At 41.2% G+C, this 19,500-nt stretch overlaps 7 protein-coding genes across 7 annotated transcripts; 4 read left to right on the top strand and 3 right to left on the bottom strand.

Moving 5' to 3' along the window:
• Positions 1-285: 285 nt before the first annotated feature.
• IL334_007224 (uncharacterized protein) lies at positions 286-1,405 on the top strand (the record flags this gene model as incomplete). The annotated part of the gene is made up of 5 exons (XM_062938917.1): positions 286-333; positions 397-430; positions 571-827; positions 1,148-1,188; positions 1,297-1,405. 5 exons carry the CDS (start codon positions 286-288, stop codon positions 1,403-1,405), a joined length of 489 nt encoding a protein of 162 aa, XP_062794968.1.
• Positions 1,406-1,706: 301 nt separating this feature from the next.
• IL334_007223 (uncharacterized protein) lies at positions 1,707-2,803 on the bottom strand (the record flags this gene model as incomplete). The annotated part of the gene is made up of 4 exons (XM_062938916.1): positions 1,707-2,116; positions 2,203-2,410; positions 2,493-2,622; positions 2,697-2,803. 4 exons carry the CDS (start codon positions 2,801-2,803, stop codon positions 1,707-1,709), a joined length of 855 nt encoding a protein of 284 aa, XP_062794967.1.
• Positions 2,804-3,655: 852 nt separating this feature from the next.
• Positions 3,656-5,694, top strand: IL334_007222 (uncharacterized protein; the record flags this gene model as incomplete). Its single annotated transcript, XM_062938915.1, has 8 exons — positions 3,656-3,938; positions 4,075-4,082; positions 4,162-4,259; positions 4,446-4,740; positions 4,924-5,062; positions 5,133-5,227; positions 5,292-5,382; positions 5,453-5,694. 8 exons carry the CDS (start codon positions 3,656-3,658, stop codon positions 5,692-5,694), a joined length of 1,251 nt encoding a protein of 416 aa, XP_062794966.1.
• A 1,731-nt stretch (positions 5,695-7,425) lies between these two features.
• On the top strand, positions 7,426-10,262 carry IL334_007221 (uncharacterized protein; the record flags this gene model as incomplete). Its single annotated transcript, XM_062938914.1, has 4 exons — positions 7,426-7,756; positions 7,964-8,871; positions 8,956-9,547; positions 9,616-10,262. 4 exons carry the CDS (start codon positions 7,426-7,428, stop codon positions 10,260-10,262), a joined length of 2,478 nt encoding a protein of 825 aa, XP_062794965.1.
• An 803-nt stretch (positions 10,263-11,065) lies between these two features.
• Positions 11,066-14,458, top strand: IL334_007220 (uncharacterized protein; the record flags this gene model as incomplete). The annotated part of the gene is made up of 8 exons (XM_062938913.1): positions 11,066-11,958; positions 12,074-12,294; positions 12,343-12,494; positions 12,572-12,702; positions 12,759-12,894; positions 12,951-13,121; positions 13,180-13,519; positions 13,590-14,458. 8 exons carry the CDS (start codon positions 11,066-11,068, stop codon positions 14,456-14,458), a joined length of 2,913 nt encoding a protein of 970 aa, XP_062794964.1.
• A 386-nt stretch (positions 14,459-14,844) lies between these two features.
• Positions 14,845-16,473, bottom strand: IL334_007219 (uncharacterized protein; the record flags this gene model as incomplete). Its single annotated transcript, XM_062938912.1, has 1 exon — positions 14,845-16,473. The coding sequence occupies one exon, from the start codon at positions 16,471-16,473 to the stop codon at positions 14,845-14,847; it is 1,629 nt and encodes a 542-aa protein (XP_062794963.1).
• Positions 16,474-16,982: 509 nt separating this feature from the next.
• Positions 16,983-19,174, bottom strand: IL334_007218 (uncharacterized protein; the record flags this gene model as incomplete). The annotated part of the gene is made up of 8 exons (XM_062938911.1): positions 16,983-17,073; positions 17,147-17,223; positions 17,297-17,553; positions 17,648-17,954; positions 18,019-18,243; positions 18,320-18,479; positions 18,571-18,815; positions 18,908-19,174. The coding sequence occupies 8 exons, from the start codon at positions 19,172-19,174 to the stop codon at positions 16,983-16,985; spliced, it is 1,629 nt and encodes a 542-aa protein (XP_062794962.1).
• Positions 19,175-19,500: the final 326 nt, after the last annotated feature.

Raw genomic sequence — 19,500 nt, 5'->3', positions numbered from 1 at the left:
GATTATCATCATCTACTGGCTCAAAACATCAACATTTGTTACTTTTGAACTTTTGAGATATTGAGATGTTTCCGAGGGATAATCGATTTCGTTCTCTCTACAATACTCAACCATCTTACTCACCATAGACTTGCCATCTAGCGACGCCAACTCATATCTGAATCGGTCTAAGACTAGACATAGCATCAACAGACATCAACAAAATAATAAATATTCAGGCCGCTTCATTTATACCTCGAAGCAAACCTCTAAACCTCTAAAAAGTCTGAAAACGAGAACAGCATTATGGCGGACGGTACTAACATAATTTTCGAAGACAGGTTCACCGTAGAGGTGAGCTGATCAACTACCTTCATCGAGTCAAAATGCTTTAGCTCATGTTCATTCCAATTACAGACTGTAGATAAAGATGGGAAGAAATTTGATCGAGGTGAGTTTCCGTTCAGTATCTATTAGGGGTTATTCGACAACCTTGTCAACTCCCTTGGTATCTCCCTTGTTTTCGCACCAGGAATACTATTCTACGAAACCTAAAGCTAAAGCTAATGTTGTCGGCTTGATATCATGCAGTGTCAAGGATAACAGCCCCATCACACAATTTACAAATGGCATTGACATTAGATTTAGCGAATGAGTTATATCCATTACAAGTCGGAGAGGTGTTCACACTAGCAATTGCGCGTTCACTTGTTCCTGAAGAATTAGAAGTGAATGTTGATGGAGAAGGCTCAGAGAATGGCGAAGGTACCAAAAAAATAAAAAGGGAATTATGGAGAAGTGAAAATATGGGTTTAGGCGAAGATTATGATTATGTCATGTACGGAAAAGTAAGTCATTCAAATTCCCGATTGACATAGATTGGTATCATGCTGGGAGATGGGAAACGAGAGAATCACGTGTGGGTTATATGCAATGACAAAGAGAGGCGAAAACAAATCAGACATGCGTAGAAGGAGCGAAATATTGCAGATTCTTTAGCATTTGTCTAGTAAACGGTTGGGCAGGTTTAACGACCAGCTGAGGGTAGAAAAACCAAAACCCCTGGACTCGTATTAATTACAAAATCGTTTCGATGATTGGAAGAACTATCATGCTCATGGCCGAACATCTTGAAAGCTATCGCTCACACATCATTTTCCCATTTTAGGTATACAAATTCGATGATTCCGCACAAGGGGACAACCAAACGTAAGTATACGTTTCTGAGTTTACACAACCTGAAAACAAGAGGAGGCGCAGTGTCTCATGACGACGCTTCTGTCCTTCTTGTCACAACGCTAATCTTCCAACCCGTAGTACCGCATATTTCTCATTTGGTGGATTGCTCATGGCTCTCAGAGGATCATATAGGCATCTCGCCAGTGTAGTAGTGGGAGAAAACGTTTATCTACTCATGAGGAAGTAGGCGTAACTTAAGGAGTAGCAACAGGTCATTTGGGTTCAACAATGCATTTTATATACTCTCTCTATTTTTGGGGAGTTTATGATGTTAGCAGCACAGGATATCTCAGAAGAGGATTATCGCACACTTAGTAATCACGGTAATCGCTAACTGGTATAACATACCAGAGATGTCCAGCAATGTCAGTATCAATATTGCATCTCGTAACAATACATCGAACGTAACTCTCACTTTACTCCAATGTAAGAGATCAAAGAAAACCGTTCACCAGAGTGTCCCTTATTGTAGCTCTGATCTGACAAATTTATTGATCTTTTTTCTCTTTTCCAACAACTAATCCTTTTCCAATTTCCATCATCCTTGGAGGAACTTGAATACTAGTTAACATTGAAATACCAAATACAGCTATTGGGATGAACAGACCAAAAGTGATTAATAAGGCAGTGATGATTGGAGTAGTTAACAGTTGTACTCTTTGTAGTAGCGGTGCGTCGGAAGGTGGGATGGTTGAATTTCTTCTAGGCGTTGTAGTTGAAGTGGAAGTGGGTTGAGAGAGTGTGGTGGTAGCACTTGCTGATTGTGTTATATGAGTTGGGAAAGGTCTTTCTTGTCTTTTAACATTATCATTTTCTTGGATTGATGACGACGCTGATCCCGATCCAGTCAAGAGGATAATGTAAGGTTCAGCTAAATCAGAAGGGATCGATGCCAGTGCTAATTTGGGAACATTGTAATTGTAAGTCAGCTGATTCGCATCCACCTTGAAAGCCGTAGGGGTCAGGGGATTACTGCACACTTACATTCTCCTCGAGTCGATTCAATCACAATGACATTCTTATGATTGTCGACTCTTGATTCGAACGAAGATACGATTTGAGCACCACATGATTCTGCCCATCCTTTTAGACTACAATCGAGATTTCTTTTACTCGGTTTCGACAGATATGGTATATGAACGTGAGCGTCGTGAGTTGGATAATCTAATTCTTCAAGATGAGATGAATGAAGCTAATATCACGATGAACGCAATCAGCTTGGAATTCCCTTTATTGGGGATGTAGATATGAATGACAAGGATGATGATAGTTACATTATCTTTAGAAAGAACCACTAGATTCTCCCAATCACATCCTAAACTTTGTAATTTCCCATAAACTTCTTCCGAAGAAGTTAATGCTGATCCAGAAAGAAGTTTGGATGCATCTTCAAATGCTCGACTTCTGTTTCATATCTTGATTCATCAGCAGGTTATTCCCAAAGCTTGAAGCGAAGTGGGGAGAATGGTATAGCTCACGGATCGGTATTCCAAAGTAAGAAAGGTGAAGTATCTCTAAATGCGATCACGGGTGAAGAAGCTAATAAAGCTACTGAGAGCAGACCACAAACACTGGAAGAACGCATCTTCGCCTGTTTATTGAGTCGAGAGTATTATCACCGAGAAAGTAAAGAGCGACGATATGATATGTTTTGGGATCTTTATCGTATACGATCTTCCTCAATTTGACAAAGGTGATGGATGATAGTCAATCTCATTTGAATGAAGCTTACTCGGCGGACGTATGAGGACCGTCATCAGTACATCGCCTCCCCACGCCTATCCAGACGTTGCTGTCCAGATGTTTTGCCGCAAGCCTGCTACGGGGGGTCCCCCACGCCTAGCACTAGCCGACCCTTCGCTTCTTTCCGATAACGCCGAATGATTTCCGGATTTGGCAGTTTTCTATTGATTTTAACTAATAAAATATAATGTTATTAGATCGCGTGTATCGTCATAAAAGATCCCTTTTACCCGAGTAACAACCTATTAACATATATACGTTGAGGTGGACATTCCATCTCTCCCACTAACAGCTTGCCCCATAACTACAAGCTAGCTAGCATTTCTTCCTTCTCATCATCATCATCATCCTCATCATCGTCATTACATCTCACAACTCGATTCTATTCAGATCAACATAATACTAATGTACGCTGTCAGCCCTATACTGACCTTTGACCTAAACGTATGCTGACATGATGTAACCTCTGCAGTCACTCCGATCATTCTATAACAACACCTCGAGGCAAAGGAAAGGTTGAAACGAATTAGGACCTCATAAAATTGATCATACGAGCTGCTCAACTTACGCGTCCGACATTCTAATTCATCTGTACTTCCACCGCGTGAGTCTGTCTTCTCCAATCCTTGCGTCGTAAGCTAGATAGGATTCATGTTGACGTGAATGTTACTGCTACGCTGCTGTGAAAAATAGAATGTCAGCAGAAGAATCTTCACCCAAAAACAACAACGCGTCTGTTCCAGCGGTTGAAGAACCTACTTCATCAGCACCAGCACCAGCAGACGGTGAAGATGTAGATGTAGAAGAAAAACCTAAATCATCTTCACCATCTAAAAAACCAACTTCATCAAAACCTCGTGGTAGACCTTCAACAGGTGCATCAACTAAAAAAGCTACTCCTTCTCAAAATGATGACAAAAGTAATTATGAGGTGGGAGATATCGTTTTAGCTAGATTAAGAGGTTATCCTCCTTGGCGTGAGTACATTTACCTATTCTAAATCTCTGATTCCTCATGGAAGAGTCTCATTTCGAAACCAAAGTCGAGACAAAAGTGTAAAATCCAATATAAGGAAATGCTAACGATATCAATGGAATTATTTGGATAAAACAGCTGCAAGGGTGAGTGTTTCTCTCCAAATATTCCTGTTCACTGAGATCACTTGGCAAGCAGCTAGCTAACAGATTTTATATCGCACAGATCGCTAATCCTGATACTCTCCCTCGAAACGTTCTGAAGCAAAGACCAGGAAAGAACCCTTATATCTACTGTTGTCAATTCTTCCCTGCGGGTGATTTGTGAGTTTTCAACGATTTCCCTTTTTCCCCTCTGTAGCGCTCCAATCCAACTATGACATACATACCTCTCCCTCACTATTCATTCTCTTTCCATGGCCTCATGCAACTCATCCACATTGCTCTCACAAATCACGAGATGCCCCTATTTCCCCTATTTAACATGCTGACGAGATTCACTTTTCTCAGCTCCTGGCTGCAATCGAAGGAAATCAAACCCCTTTCATCCTCTGACATCTCGTCATACCTTTCTGAACCCCATAGAAAGGCTACTGGCGGTTTGAGGGAAGCATATCAAACAGCTCAAGATCCCACAGAATGGGATTCTGCACAATCAGAAATTCAACAGGCTAAAGAGGAAGCCGACAACAACGTAGATGAACTGGAGGATGAAGATGAAGATGCTCCTTCAGGTGGAAAGAGAAAGAGAGGTGCTCAGGAAAAGAAAAAACCAGGAAAGAAGGCAAAGACAACCAAAGCCAAGGTGAGTAATCTTGACTTTTCTTATTATCTGCAAGATCTAGGATTCAAGAAGTCCAAATCGGAGAAAGAACGATGAGGAAGATGAGAGGGAAGTTCTTCTTCCTGGTAGCAGTCTTGTCTTTCGTCTGGCAATCTCTCGGGTACACATTCCTCGGAATGGCTTGCTGAATTTTGATCATCTCAGGCCGACGACGTAGAAGAGGAGGAAGAGGCTCCCAAATCCAAAGCTAAATCCAAGCCTGCCGCCAAGCCAAAACCTGCTACCGCTAAAGGATCTAAAGCTCCTGTATCGAAACCAGAGAATCAAGAGCCTGCAGATGATGGTGAGTGCTCCGCCGATTCGATAGCGAATGGAGCAGTGACACCTTTGAGCTAACTTTCCTCATCTCCAAGATCCCCTCGCAACCAATCCCGAATGTGTAAAAGTGAAAGATTGGCGACACAAGCTTCAACGAGCGTTCTTGAGCAAATCATTACCTTCTGCTGAAGTGAGTTAGACCCCTTGCGAAATCATGTGGTCCGCTGTAATTGACCATTTTGATGTTACTTCAGGAAATGCCAAGCTACGATGATTTATTCAAGACTATTGAATCATACGATTCGATGACAATAGATGCCCTGCAGTATTCCAAAATCGGTAAAGGTGAGCTAACACGTTGCCCGCCATTCCAGTATATCGCGACTCTCAAGCTGACAGCGTTGACATTGCGTAGTCATGAAGAAAATTATGACTCTCACTGAGATTCCTCGAAATGACGATTTCAAGATCACCGATCGAGCGTCCAAATTGATGCACCAATGGACAGATTTCATAGCTTCAAGTGAAGGAAAACCCAACGGAAACGGAGAAGCTCCCACCAATGGAGAAAAGAAAGAAGAGGAGAAAACAGAAACAAAGGCTGATGATTCAGAAAAGGCCACAGAAGAGGGAAAGAAAATGGAGGTAGATGCCTAAGGACGATTGTGGGGTAAAGAACAGAAATAGCAGAGTAGTCGAGTCAATCAAGTCTAGGAAAGTAGAAAGGAAGGGTAAAATAACAATATCCAAATGACAAACAGTACATTCATTTTTTTCTTCCTATTAACCTAACAACCAGAAGAATCGTATTCTCTTGTTGGGATTCTCCATTTATCATTTCTGTTTTCGAGGTTTTTGTTCGTGTTTGTTTGGGTAAAATACAAAAGTAAATCCGTACGATGTAAGACATCTAATTTAATATCCCACAACGACACGTGCTGGCCTATCAGCAGTATAGCATATCTTCCTCACCAATGTCAGGTGGGGTACCTTGCTTCCCAAACTCTCGTGCGATCGATGCAAGCGTTGGAAGCTGTCATGAGGCTTTTGAGGTAGCATCCGTCCAGGGCATGTCGATCATCATGGATAAGTAGCCGACGACGTGTGCCTTTGGTTTGATATTATTGTAAGCGAGTAACATGTTGTTCTGCGAGCATGTCTCAGCTGAAGACTCCGGTGTCACAGTACTATCCTACGCAATATAGTGTGATACTCATACATCAACAACAATCAAGTTGGTTTACATGCATGAAAGAAAGTCTGGACCTTTCTTACCAAGGGTTATTATGTACTATGGTGAATTGCACCCAAATATCCGGGAGAGACGCAGTCAAACTCATAATGCCGTAGCCTTGGATTTTTATTACGGAAAGACGTCATCAACTGTGTGAACCCAACTTTCTGGGTCGAACGATTGGGAATAAATCATCTGATATGATTGAACATTTGAAGATATGCAAATGGCATTATGATATTCATGAATGCATATCATCTCATTCCTTCTGTATACGAGTACATGGTTTCGATAGCTGTTGCTGACGAATATCAATCATAGAATTGACGTCAGTAAAAGTATAGAAGTAGAGAGTATTTTTAATAGTTTTTATCTGTACATCGCCACTTGTCACCCACCCCCGATCATCCCTGAGAATTCAAAGACAAATTCATCTCGTTATATTTTGGTTACATTTAAACTTCACTTCAGTTACAACATTCCTTTTTTGATATATATCATTCGCCTTTCCTCTTGTACATCTGCATCAGTCTGTTGTCGAGCGACTACTCCCCCATCTTCTCCCCAATAAGGAGAAAGGAAGGAGGTGATTGAAAGGTATCAATCACTAGTAGACGCGCTATCGCTAATAGGGGCAATCATATCGGCCGGATTATTCAAAAATTCGCAGTATCAAAAATATATATCTAATTTTGTCTCACTTCATCATCACCCACTGCGCTCAAGACAAGAATACGTTTCGAACTTGGACATTTTGAGCAAATTTTCAAGAAAGACTGAAGTCTCTTCGAAGAGGATAAGGACAATCAAACCACTTTTGTGATCAAATTCAAACACGGAATCTCTTATCTTTTTATTGTACTCGATTACACACAATCATCAAGGTATCGGGGTGGAGTAGGATCGATCCTTGATCTTTGGTTTCGAAAAGGCGAGAAACGTTTTTTGTGCATTATCCGTTAAAAGTTATATTGGGGACATCGACCGTGAGTGCATACATATGATTTCACCTTCAAACTTCTTCATTGAATTCGAACTGATTGATCTTGGCTTGAATTAGATTCATCAGCAGATTTCAATCTCCATTCCATCCTCTTTGGTCTTTCGCTTTCCCCATCCATCTAGCACATATCGACAGACAGAATAAATAAATCATGCGACTATTCTCAACGATCATCTTACCCCTCATAGCCCTCTTCGCACTCCCAAGCACATCAGCTAAAGGTGGAGATACACTTTATACGAATTCGGTAACTTATTGCGCAGAAGCAAGGGCTGTCCTTGTGGACCAATTCGACATAGCATATCATAAATCAAATAAATCAGTAACATTCTCATTCTCATTAGCTTCGGTAGAATCTAATTTGAATGTCTCTGCGAATTTATATGTCAACGTTTATGGAATTCAAGCTGTAAATCAAACTCTTGATTTATGCAGTTTCTTCTCAGGCGTTATTTGCCCTTTACCACAAGTTAATTTCACAGGTGAGTGTACCTTTCATTTCTCTTCGGGTGGGTGGGTGGGAGAGCGAAACGAATGGCTTGGAAAACTCCTGTCGACCACAAGAGAACGCTACACGTATACGGAAGGAAGACTCTATCCAGTCAAGATGCCGTCCGAACATGGAGCCTTGAGGCTATCCCTTCCGTATCAATGCTAAATCGCTGCTGTTTTGTTCCCCCTCCCCCTAGGTTACGGTACATACCCGATCCCTACCAAATACACAGATCAAATACCAGGTATAGCATGGTCTGTCCCAAACTTGGAAGCTTATGCTAGAATTCAACTTCTTCGAGAAGAGACAGGAGAGGTAGCAGCATGTTTACAAGCTACTTTGTCAAACGGATGGTCAACACGTCAAGAAGCAGTATCATGGGCAACTGGAATATTCACCTTGGTAGCTTTGTTAATTGGTTTGTTCCATACTGGAGCAGTCAATTCACCTTCACCAGCGCAATATAGATGGTTTGATATATTATATCTTTTCCAAACTGCAGCCTCAACAGGTCTACTTCATCTAAATTATCCGTTGGCATATTCAGCTTTCACTGAAAACTTTCATTGGGCTTTTGGTCTTTTCAAATCGCAAAAAATCCAAAATTCGATTAATACGATGAGAGCTAAAACAGGTGGTCATTTAGACTCGAACGCATATTCAGATGTTCAATATATCAATAGAAAATTTTCACCTTATAACGTTTACATCTCGTTAAACGAAGTGATATCATCAAAAGCTACCTTTCAATCTTTCTTATCACAAAATACCATCAGTCAAAGAGAACTATCAAATCATACCTACAATATAGAATTAGGTAAAAGAGCCAACATCCAATCTTCTGTCGCTCAAAATGCTACTTCAGAATTATCAAGTGGGTTACCAGTCTACACGAATACTATAAGTATACCGGAAGCGAACGCTTTCCCGACTGTCTTCTTCTCCTTCTTGGCTTTCTGCGCTATCGCAATTGCATTCCATGTCATACTGTTTGCAGTCCTTTTGGTAGCAGAAAGAGGTGGTAGAGGCAAGAAGGAAATCAATTGGGCAGGTAGATTGAGAAGAATGTGGTGGGGTTTCTGTGCTGGAAACGCCTTGAGACTGGTGAGTTGACTATATTCTCGAATAGCCTTATTTTTCTTGCGCTTTATATCTGCTGGACCACTTTACTGATTATTGCACTTGAAGTGCCTCATATGGTTCCTGCCTGTATTTATCTTCGGATTCTGGCAATTCCACGTTGGCGATTCCGGTCTCTCAATCTTCTTTGCTGTATTCTCCATCCTGTTGGTTTTCGTTCCACTGGCAACGGTATTCGTTCTTTCGATCTTACGAAATAGACGTTTATCGTCTACAGCACCAGGCATCTCACCTTTGTATACCTCTTATCGATGGTTCCATTCTGTCGGAGTACTATACCGAGCATACAGACAGAAATTCCATTTTTTCTGGTTTGCACCTTTGATCCTCGGGATGATCGCCAGGAGTGCATTCATCGCATTTGGACCTACTTCAGCATGGGCTCAAATCATTGGAAATGTAGTCGTTGAGTTCATCGTCTTCATAGCTTTGATAGCTTGTAGACCTCATAAAGATAGGAAAGGAGACTGGATCTCCGCTGTCCTCAGTTTATTCAGACTCGTCGCTTTCGGTCTTTTGATCGCTTTTATCCCGAGTGTAGGAGTTAAACCCATCATCAGAGCAGTGATTGGTTTCGTTATTATTGTTGCGTTTGGTTTACCCACTGTATTGCTTTTCTTTGGACTGATCTGGAATTTAGGTATGTCCACTTCCTTCCGGTTCCTGATCGGACTGTAAGCTAATTAATTGTGTTGTGGTCTGAAATAGGTTATGGTTATTGGTGGAGAAGACATACACATCGGATTGAAGATGGTCTTGAAGTGGAAAGATTCGTAGCTTCAGATGATGATTCATCAGTCCAACAAACGATGACACAAGTTCATCCAACCAATGTCAATGAATCAATCACAAATCGTGATTCAATCATAAATTCAACTTCACCAACAACGGAAAGTCTAGGTAGGAGAACATCGATATTAGAACCTGTCGGAGAAGAGAATTATTATGAACCTACATTCGGATCCAAACATTTACCTTCATTCTCATCTGCATCTGAATATTCAAATGCAAATGCGAACGCAAATGGTCGTACACAGATGCGTAATTCACCTCCGACGAATTCGTATCCACTTGCATCAACTTCGGAAGAAGAGTATTATCAACACAATCATGATTCAAATAGAGTATCAGCTGCTCAAGCTTATGAACAAGCTGCAAAAGGTGGTTTTGCAAATAACTCAAATCAACAACAACAACAACAACAGCAAGAGTATAATTATCAACCTTCAATGACTAGACAATCAACTGCTTCGTCAAGACCTCTAAGTGGTCATTCACAATACTATACTCCGTACAGTACGTCAAATGAAGGGCACAATCAATCGAATCAGTATTTCAACGCCAGACAAAATTAAATTTGTTTTCATTGATTGGATTGACTGGTAAAGAAAACTGTTTTCGGACTGCCAGGACACGAGGGATCAAGATACGACGATCTCGCATTATTATTATTGACTAGATTTTTGATTTTGACAATTTAACGACACATAGATTCACATAGACATTTCTTTTTTCACTTTTTCTTTTTCTGTTACAATGTTCTTTTTTCCACGTTGTACAGTATTCATTTTAAACTGTATCGCATTAATATTCTGACACTTTCTATTTTCATTTTGAGTTTAGAGTCACGTATCAACGAGTTTGATAGGATCAAAAGGGAATCTCGACCGGACAATCACACATGAATTCATTAATGGTTATTAGGATAGGATAGGACAGGACAGGATAGGAAGGGACATGTATCTTATGACAAAGGTTCTGACTATATAGATACACGATCGTGAAGTTATGTATAACATTGATGACCATCTTGGAGAGGTCATATAACCTACACAGAATGCATGTGAGAGCAAAATGTTAAAGAAGAGGGAAGATGTTATCAACAACATTTTTGACGTCACTTTCACTGCAACGACGCGTTTGAATTTTAATTAAAATAATAATGAATTCAAGCTTGACAATCTTCCGCATCGATCACATCCCATTGTTGTTCAGCATTCAGCATTCATTCTCTGCTCAACATTTGTCACTACAATCTTGAACTTGATCGCACATACAGATATAGTACACATCATAGACACTACAATTGCAAGGCAGATTCCGTCAATCTGGTACACATGCTAAATCCTACGATAACGTTCGAACGCGAAACGATAACATGAGCTCCGCACCGCTCAATGATGATGATAGTGGTGATATATCATTATCATCTTCTCACATCCCCACGACAACATCTACGGGATATCATCATTCGAGATCAAATAGCTCAGTGGGGACGGGCCTGACATCAGGATCAGGATTACTACCTGAACAACAATCACGCAGACCACATTCAAGGGAAAGAGACGTATCTGCACCTGTAAATGTATCAGCAAAGTTATTTGGCAAATCATTATTTACAAGATCACCTCAAGCTGATCTGACAACTAGCTCGTCTCGAGATGATTCTGCTTCAGGTGGGGCAAGAGCTGGACTTGCAGCTTTACGAGAGGAAATCAGCAGCGTAAGTCTAAATGACGATGAATCGATACCGACAGCGAAATATCCTTCTCAACATCAATATCAATCACAATCAAGTAAATCAAACTCGATACCCGGTGCGTCATCAGCGACTATATCAAATACAAAAGACGAATTGGATGGGAAATCAAGACCACCTTCTTTAGGTACAAGAAGGATATCATCAAATTTAGGTAGATCAAAATCATTAAATGTTAAATTACCTCCTTCGTTATCCTTACATACAGATATAAAAAGATCTGCTTCGCCAATGACATCGACATCTACTTCAACGACTTCAACTCCTTTTTACAAAAATACAAATACGAACACGAATACGAATTCGGTAACGAATACACCTAGTTCTAAATTAGGTTGGTCGAGAAGACCAGGTGAGCCCAGACCACCTCCATTGGTGAATGAAGGCACATGTAAAAAAATGAATAGATGGGTCAAAGAAGTCGTCGTTTGTAATTTCGATTTGGAAAGAGGTCCTGTGGTTGAGCGGAGAGCTGGTGATAGGAGGTGGGGTCAAGGTGAGAAAGAGAATGTGTAAGTGTCCTTTTTCATCCCCCGTGTACCACAGGATCTGAAGGGAAGGGTGGATATGAGAAAGGCGAAACTGAGTAAACACTTGGAGCTGACTGCCTCTCCCCTATCTCAACAGCGCCTTCTCTTCGTTCCCGGATACATCACTATTCTCAGAAGGGTCAATACTATTCTCATTCAAAATAAGACACATACCACCTGATCCATCAACTTTACATCACCCTGAACCACCTTCACCTATGCCTGATAGAGTTGTTAAAGCTGTTGAAGAAGAAATGAAAGATGTGAAAATCGGTGATCCACCTGGAGAAGCTGAAGTTTTACCTGGAGGTGGAAACGGTAGTACTTCATCTGCAGTCCTCTCTTCTTCTTCTGGATCTGGATCAGGATCAGGTTCAGGTTCAGGTTCAGGTTCAGTGAAACAAGGTGATAAAGCCGAAGAATACAGGAAATGGGATGAAAGAGGTAGGGAATGGTTATATGGCTTTGTATGGTTTGAACAGAGAAGAGATAAAGGTATAACTAGAGGTTATATGCAAGTGAGTATCCTACTGTTCATCTTACACGGATAGCAAATACAGAGAGCAAAAGAGGACTAATTCCATTGATCATTCAGAAATCCCTAGTCATCCTCACCCACCTACCTTTTCCTGCACTCTTCTCTGCTGTCTTACAAAAAATAGCTCCTGTGTTCTTCGAACATGGTTATTCTGCTTTAGAAGCAGCTTGTCACTCGATTGCCTCATGGTGAGCTTTTCGTTTCTGAAGGACACAAATCAGCTCGCTGAGCTGACACAAACTAGGCCCGATCCAACCCCCGATTCCATCCTGGAACTTCCAATGATGACAGATCTTCTCACTGTCAAACTACCTGATACAACTGAATCGCCTCAGATCGGTAAAGCTTTTGGTGTTACTTCTCCCACTTTACAACAACCTGTACGTAAGCTACGCATTACCGCTACATGCAAATAGCTCATATGCTGTCTTCTCAGATCCTCGCCGCGTTACCAACCTCAACACCTCTACGCGCTTTTGCTTCTTTCTTACCTTCATTATGGTCACTATGGGAATGCTTAATCCTGGCTGAGCCTGTCCTAATTATCGCTCCGGATCCGAAAACCTGTTCAGAAATAGTGTGGTGGCTACGCGATCTCCTAAGACCTGTAAGCTATCTATAAGCCTCTAATGTAGGTATTTCAGCTGACTTGAGTATGTATGTAGATCCCCCCAGCAGGTGATTTCCGACCTTATCTGCATATTCACGATCACGATTTCTCCTTATTGGTCAACTCGAATAAACCTCAAGCTGGAGTGATAGTAGGTGTGACCAACCCATTCTTCAGGAATGCAGCTAGTCATTGGCCAAATGTTATTTCCATCCCATCTCAAAGGATAAGAAGGGTAGTTCAGAATGGAACGAGCCCTGCTATCACCGCTACTTCGAGTCCGGGACTGAGAGATCAGCCTGAAGGTTTCCTGAGTAGACGACATAGGAGTATACAAAAGGATAGAATCTTACTTAAACGTCTGGAAACCCTAGTAGCCGAAGGTAAACTAGATGGTGAGTGTCGACGTTATCGTGCACTACACTGCGAAGTGTTTCTCAGATTAACGTCATATATCACTCGTAGATCCAGAGGGGAACGAAGCACTGAAGACACATTTTCAACAACTGACTGAACGTTTCCTGGTTCCGTTGAATCGATATTTCCAAACTCTTGTTCCAACTTTATCGACGCCATCGCCCTCAGTCTCGCCATCCACCTTACCTGCATCAACATCAACATCAACGTCGACATCGATATCGGCCGCCTCGACCAGTCATACAGCAGGAGCTATAAGGCCATTCTCATTACCTAATTTCCTCTCACATCTGCGTAATCATGGACCCAACCCCTTACTTTTCAAGACAAAAGGACTAAGCATGAAATCAAGAGTGGAAAATGACTTTTACGCTTCTTTCTGCATGTCATCAACTTTCGCAAGATGGTTAGAAGCAAGAGTGGATTCACTTGGTTTAGCAATACATATACACAACAATAATTCAACTTCAGGTCCCAATTCGACTTTACATGTTCCACCTAATGGAATAAGAACACCAACGAAAAATGTCAATCTCACACAATCACAAATGCAAGCGCAATCGCGAATGCAGACACAAAATGGCAATACCAGACCTGGACTACCAAGATCAGTTTCAGCTTCAGTCGGTTTAGGTATATTGGGTAATATCATACCTGATCCTTCCGCTCAAGGTAGGGTTTCACTGAATGATAGGAATACAGAAAGTGAAAGTGAAACCCCAAGTGAATTGGATATGGATGTGGACTCAGAGAGGAATAGTGTGGATAGTGTTGGTATCATGAGAGAACAAAGAGAAAGAGAAGGAAGTGGGATGACGATAGTCCCCGTCTCAGGACCGAATGGGAGTTGGTACGATGGTAGAAGAGCAAGTGAAGGGATGGTAAAATTCAATGCGAATGGTTCGATAGGAAAATAGATTGTATCGGACTGGGATATAAAGGTTTTGAGATCAGGATAAAAACGGGATATGTATGATTAGTGTAACATAGTGTCTTTGTAGCATTGTCACATATATGTAATTGCTTGTATACAAGAAGGAACTATACTAATATACACGCATTTGTTTACTAGCTTATACATTCATGCATCATCATATGAGATTCTTCCATGATTCTATGTTAAATCATTCCACAGACATTGATTTCCTGGTTTCATGTGATACAACGGTGAATATTAGGTATACAGAGTCATCTCTGTTCATTTCTCCAAAATGAATTATACAACAACATCATCGTATTCTTTGGCTTGGATGCTGAGACTCATCTCAGCTCGGCCCTGTGTCAACTCAGTCGGGGAAAATCATTATCCAAGAGCAGCTTTTATCGCTCTCCTTTCATCTCTATCTTTCTTATCATATTCTTTCCATTTCATCCTTCCTTTTTTACCCAATTCTAATCCTTTCCCATGTCCATGGCCGCTTGCGTATCTAGCTTTTTTCTGGGCAATTTGTATTTCTTTATGAGTATGAGTAATCTTAAATTTATCTTTTGTCGTAGATGAATTATGTCCTAAACCTTTACGATCAAGTTTTAATGCTGTTGCTATAGGTGCAGTTCTTCCAGGCCCATGAAATAGTTCTTTAACCTTTTCTTCCCTTTCTTTTGGTCCAAAAGCAAGATCGGATCCGAAGTCAAAGTCAGAGTCTGAATCAGAGTCAGATGAAAGTGTTAGATCAACGATTTGATTCCCATTTTCATCTAATTCAATAGCGATAATCTCCCCCATTTCTCTGACTTTTTCTTTTCCCTTTTCTTTCTCTTTCTCCTCCCTTTTTCCTTTCCCTTGCCCTTTTACTGTTTGTGATGTAGGCGATGGTCTAGGTTCGAGTTGCCCAACAGATGAAGGATCTTCCCTTCCAACGGGTTTACCCAATCCACCACCTTGCCATCCCAATTGATTCTTCAATATTTCGTAACCTTTGTTATCTGGTCCAAGGACATATTGAGGTTCGTATTTCCTTTTAACTGGATTAGATGACTTGATATTTAGTAAAGAACTTATCGAACTCGATGTCGACTCTGATTTTGATTTTGGAGTTGAATTACCAGGAGAAGATTCGGATTGAGGCTGAGAGTGAGAGTGAGAGTGAGAGTGAGAGGAAAGCAAGGCTCGACGGATGAACCAGTCTTTTGAATGAACACGAAGAGGTTGACTTGGAGCTGGAGCTGGAGCTGGAGCTGGATATGATATGGTTTCATTGTTGTCATAGTCTTCGATATTGATTATTGCGTCAGTGGCAGGTCGGTACGAAGTAGGTATTGAAGTGGAAGTGGAAGTGGAAGTTCGATTGGATGTTGAGGTTGGGGTTTGTATCGTTGATGAATCCACTTGTCTCCTTTCATTTTCGTTATCAACATCAATAATACTAGTATTGTCCATATTTACTTCTTGCAGTTTAGCTTGGATATTAGGTGATATTGATCTACTGTTCAATCCTTTACTTGAACTTGCAATATTCAGATACCAATTTTTCATTTGATCTCCATCGTCCCTCTGTCTACCCTTCTCATTCCGATTCCCACTGTCATCCCTTGAACCACCTTGGAAATCAACGTCAACGGTAATACCATCATTGATTGATCTACCTAATTCATCATATTGGATTGATGAGCTAACGAATTTAGGTGGTTGGTTTACATTTCTAGTTGGGTTTATATTCCATTCTTTCCATATTTTGTCTCTACTTAGCTCAGCTTCTTCTTCCCCTTCTTCTGCTTCCACTTCTCCACTTCCCCCACCTCTTCCTCTTCTTGCTGTTCTTGTTCCACCCCTCCCTCCTACAAAGTCTGGGTTTGACGCTTCGTTATTGGGTTCATCGACATTGGTGTAATGTGATCGATAACGAGGTCGGGACGGACCAGGATCAGAACGAATGATCACTGCAGGTGGAAAACGACCTATTCCTGGTCGAGAATGAGGGGAAGTCGTCATATCCTACCTATGTCGAATAACATTGAAGAGGTGAGGAGGTAGATCTTGATAGCAGGGAAGGAGCACCTGTTGATGAGGAATGTCTTTGTCTGGGTCGTTGGTCGTTGATCGTTGATCGTTGATAGGGTCAAAAACTTTATATCATTGATGATGTTTCTTCTCATATGGATAAGATGTGAAAAGTGAGAAGGATGGTGGAATTCGCATTTCATCTTTTCGTGTTCATTTGGGTGGCGAATCGCGATTAATTTGATACCACGAGGTCAGCTATCGTATCCCTGGCAAAATCACCAATTCAATACAATTCAATACAATCCAACAAGATGCAAATGCATATAATCAAACATAAAAAATGACAGTTGATGCCCCTCAGCATTACGATACCCTCTATAATATCTATCCATGTTATTCTACCGAACCAAACCAAAGTTAAAAAAATGACAAGATGAATTGCGTATATATAATTATAAAAAGATAAACTCCCCGTTATCCCACTAGGCAAATTATGTTTATCGACCCGTATATTTCCTTTCTAGGTATCTTGCAGGCAGATAAACAAGTGTGACCACTGTTGCACCTAATTCGAAAGCTACATCTCCACTATATATAGGTAACGAGAAATGATCAGCTAGTCCACTAATCGACTCTCGGTGATAGCGTGGAAATGACTTACGATCCTGTAGTGATTTTCCGTGCTATCCAACCTGTCCACCAAGATTGTGACATTCCAGCAACGACGACCGGGATACCCTACATTCCGTGACATTCCGAATTTCAATACCTCATCGCTCAAACTGTTGGCAAAAGCAAAATTCGAACTCACACATGCAGCAGCTGCTATACTAGCCAATCCTATAGGTAATTTACCAACTTTGTTCCAGATTTCAACGGGGAACGACTTCCTGCTGACTGGATTTCTGAAGATCATAGGTTCAATCAATGTTGGTGGGATATATAAAGCTGTCCAATATGATAATACCCCTGAAAAGTTTTCTAACGCTACGTAGAAGGATGATGCTCCTACTATTGCGATGGGGAGGTAGATCGCTGTTACTATGACAGCTAAGAAATATCGGGGGACTAAGAGTTACTGATGTTAGCGCATGTTGCCATTTATAGCGTGGAACGAGGAAGGGAAGGTGTTAAAAGCGCCAGACAAGATATGTCTACTCACCTCTAACCAAGAAAGGAATGGCTACTTGACCACTTAGTCCAGCGGAGTAAATCGTAGGAGCAGTATTGGCTACTACGCTTAAACAGAACAGAACCATGACGAATCTTGCACCACCACCACCACCTGTGATCTCAAAGATCAAGTTTGGTACACCAATTTCTGAGGCTTCGGCCCAAGACATGATAGAGTATGAAGCTAGTTGACATGCTGCACCCAGTAATGTGATTGTGATGATCGGAACTGTGAGACCAAAGTAGACACAAATGAAAAGCGGTAAACGGGGTGTATGAGCAGGTAATGAAGTCGTCTACAAAGACGATATCGTCAATACACGTACTAAATTTGAGTGAATGAAACGAAAATGTACTCACAAAGTCACTGGCCAAAGCGGAGTATGTGATTGTAAACCCAATCAAACTAGCTCCATAACCTAATATACCACTAGCGGATACGCCTGTAGCTTCATAAGCGGCTTCGGCAACTGCTAAATGAAGTTGGCTGCCTGAAAGTCCCGTGAGAGCTAAGAAGACGACTATCATTATTGGGAAGGTCGTTAAAGATACTATATGTAACGCCTTGAGACCAACAAAAGAGAGCTATTGGGTGAATTGACATCAGCTCGTATCTCTAGATTCGTTCTCTTATATTCGTTCAGATACTCGATTCACTTACAATCAAAGCGATAAGAGCAGCAATGACTATACCAACGTTGATACTCATCGTAGAATTTGATGCTAACGATAGACACTGTCCAGCTAAGATGGCGGTGAGAGACATGAAACCGATCATAGTAGCACAATTGAACAAGCCGAAGATCATAGCGGGGAAGTATCTAAGGCAATAAAACTTATCAGCCTTCAATCCCTCGAAATCACCCGATTAAGTCAAGTAGGGTAAAGCAAGGAATATGATTGAAAACTCACCCTAAACCATATCTAGCTTGTACCATTTGTCTCATACCTGTTTTTGGTCCGTTGGTGGCACAATAAGCCACCGGTATACCGGAAGCCAGAGTGAATAAAATGATACACGCTGCTGAAGCTCGCCAATTTAATCCGAAAAGTGCAGGTCCAATGACACCTTCTGAAAATGATAATATATTGAAATTGAATGCTGCCCATAATGTCGTTTGAGGCAGATAAGACCAGATCGTGAGTGTATCTCGATCCTAAGATACAGGAAACCGTAAGCATCGCAGACAGATAAAAGATTGCTATAGACTACCATGGCCTGAATCCAGAGATGTAAACTGGTACTCACTTCTTCTGGTCGAGGTTCGACACCTCTTTCTTCAACACCGTGTTCAACTAAAACGTCCATTCCTCTTTTCGCCAAACCTAATACGCCACTGGGATATTTCCTGTATCTGCCAGTTGCTACAGCTTCTTCATCATACCTGTAATCGGTATGAGGCAACTGAGTCGAACCACCGTTGAGTGGTATTTGAGTGTTTTTGGTATTCTCTGCAGTTGATCGATCGGTATGTTCAAGACCTTCAAGCTCTGTCCGAGGCTGCTGTGATGACATTACGAAAAGTCCCTTTTGATAGATGGTATTTTTTTCTGACGGGAGTCGGGGAGGGAATGACTGTCGATTACAAAAACTATATCACCATCTATATATCACAAGATCTCTCTCTCTCTCTCTTCATGAAAATGGAAATGCAATATGATCGAGTCCACTACCTTTTTTATTTTCCAATAAGTTAACTTTGGATCTCTGAGTAGATTTGAAAAGCGGCGATGTCCGATTGCTCCTTGATAACCAGCATATTATGGGGGTGGGGGACCACAGATCCCATATCCCATATCCCATAAATTATGACGAGAGAAAGCCCAATTCAATTCACTTGA

The sequence above is a fragment of the Kwoniella shivajii genome, chromosome 10 (assembly GCF_035658355.1).
Source record: "Kwoniella shivajii chromosome 10, complete sequence".
Classification (NCBI taxonomy): domain Eukaryota; kingdom Fungi; phylum Basidiomycota; class Tremellomycetes; order Tremellales; family Cryptococcaceae; genus Kwoniella; species Kwoniella shivajii.
Note: the sequence above shows the minus strand (reverse complement) of the source record. Positions and strands in the feature narration are given on the sequence as shown.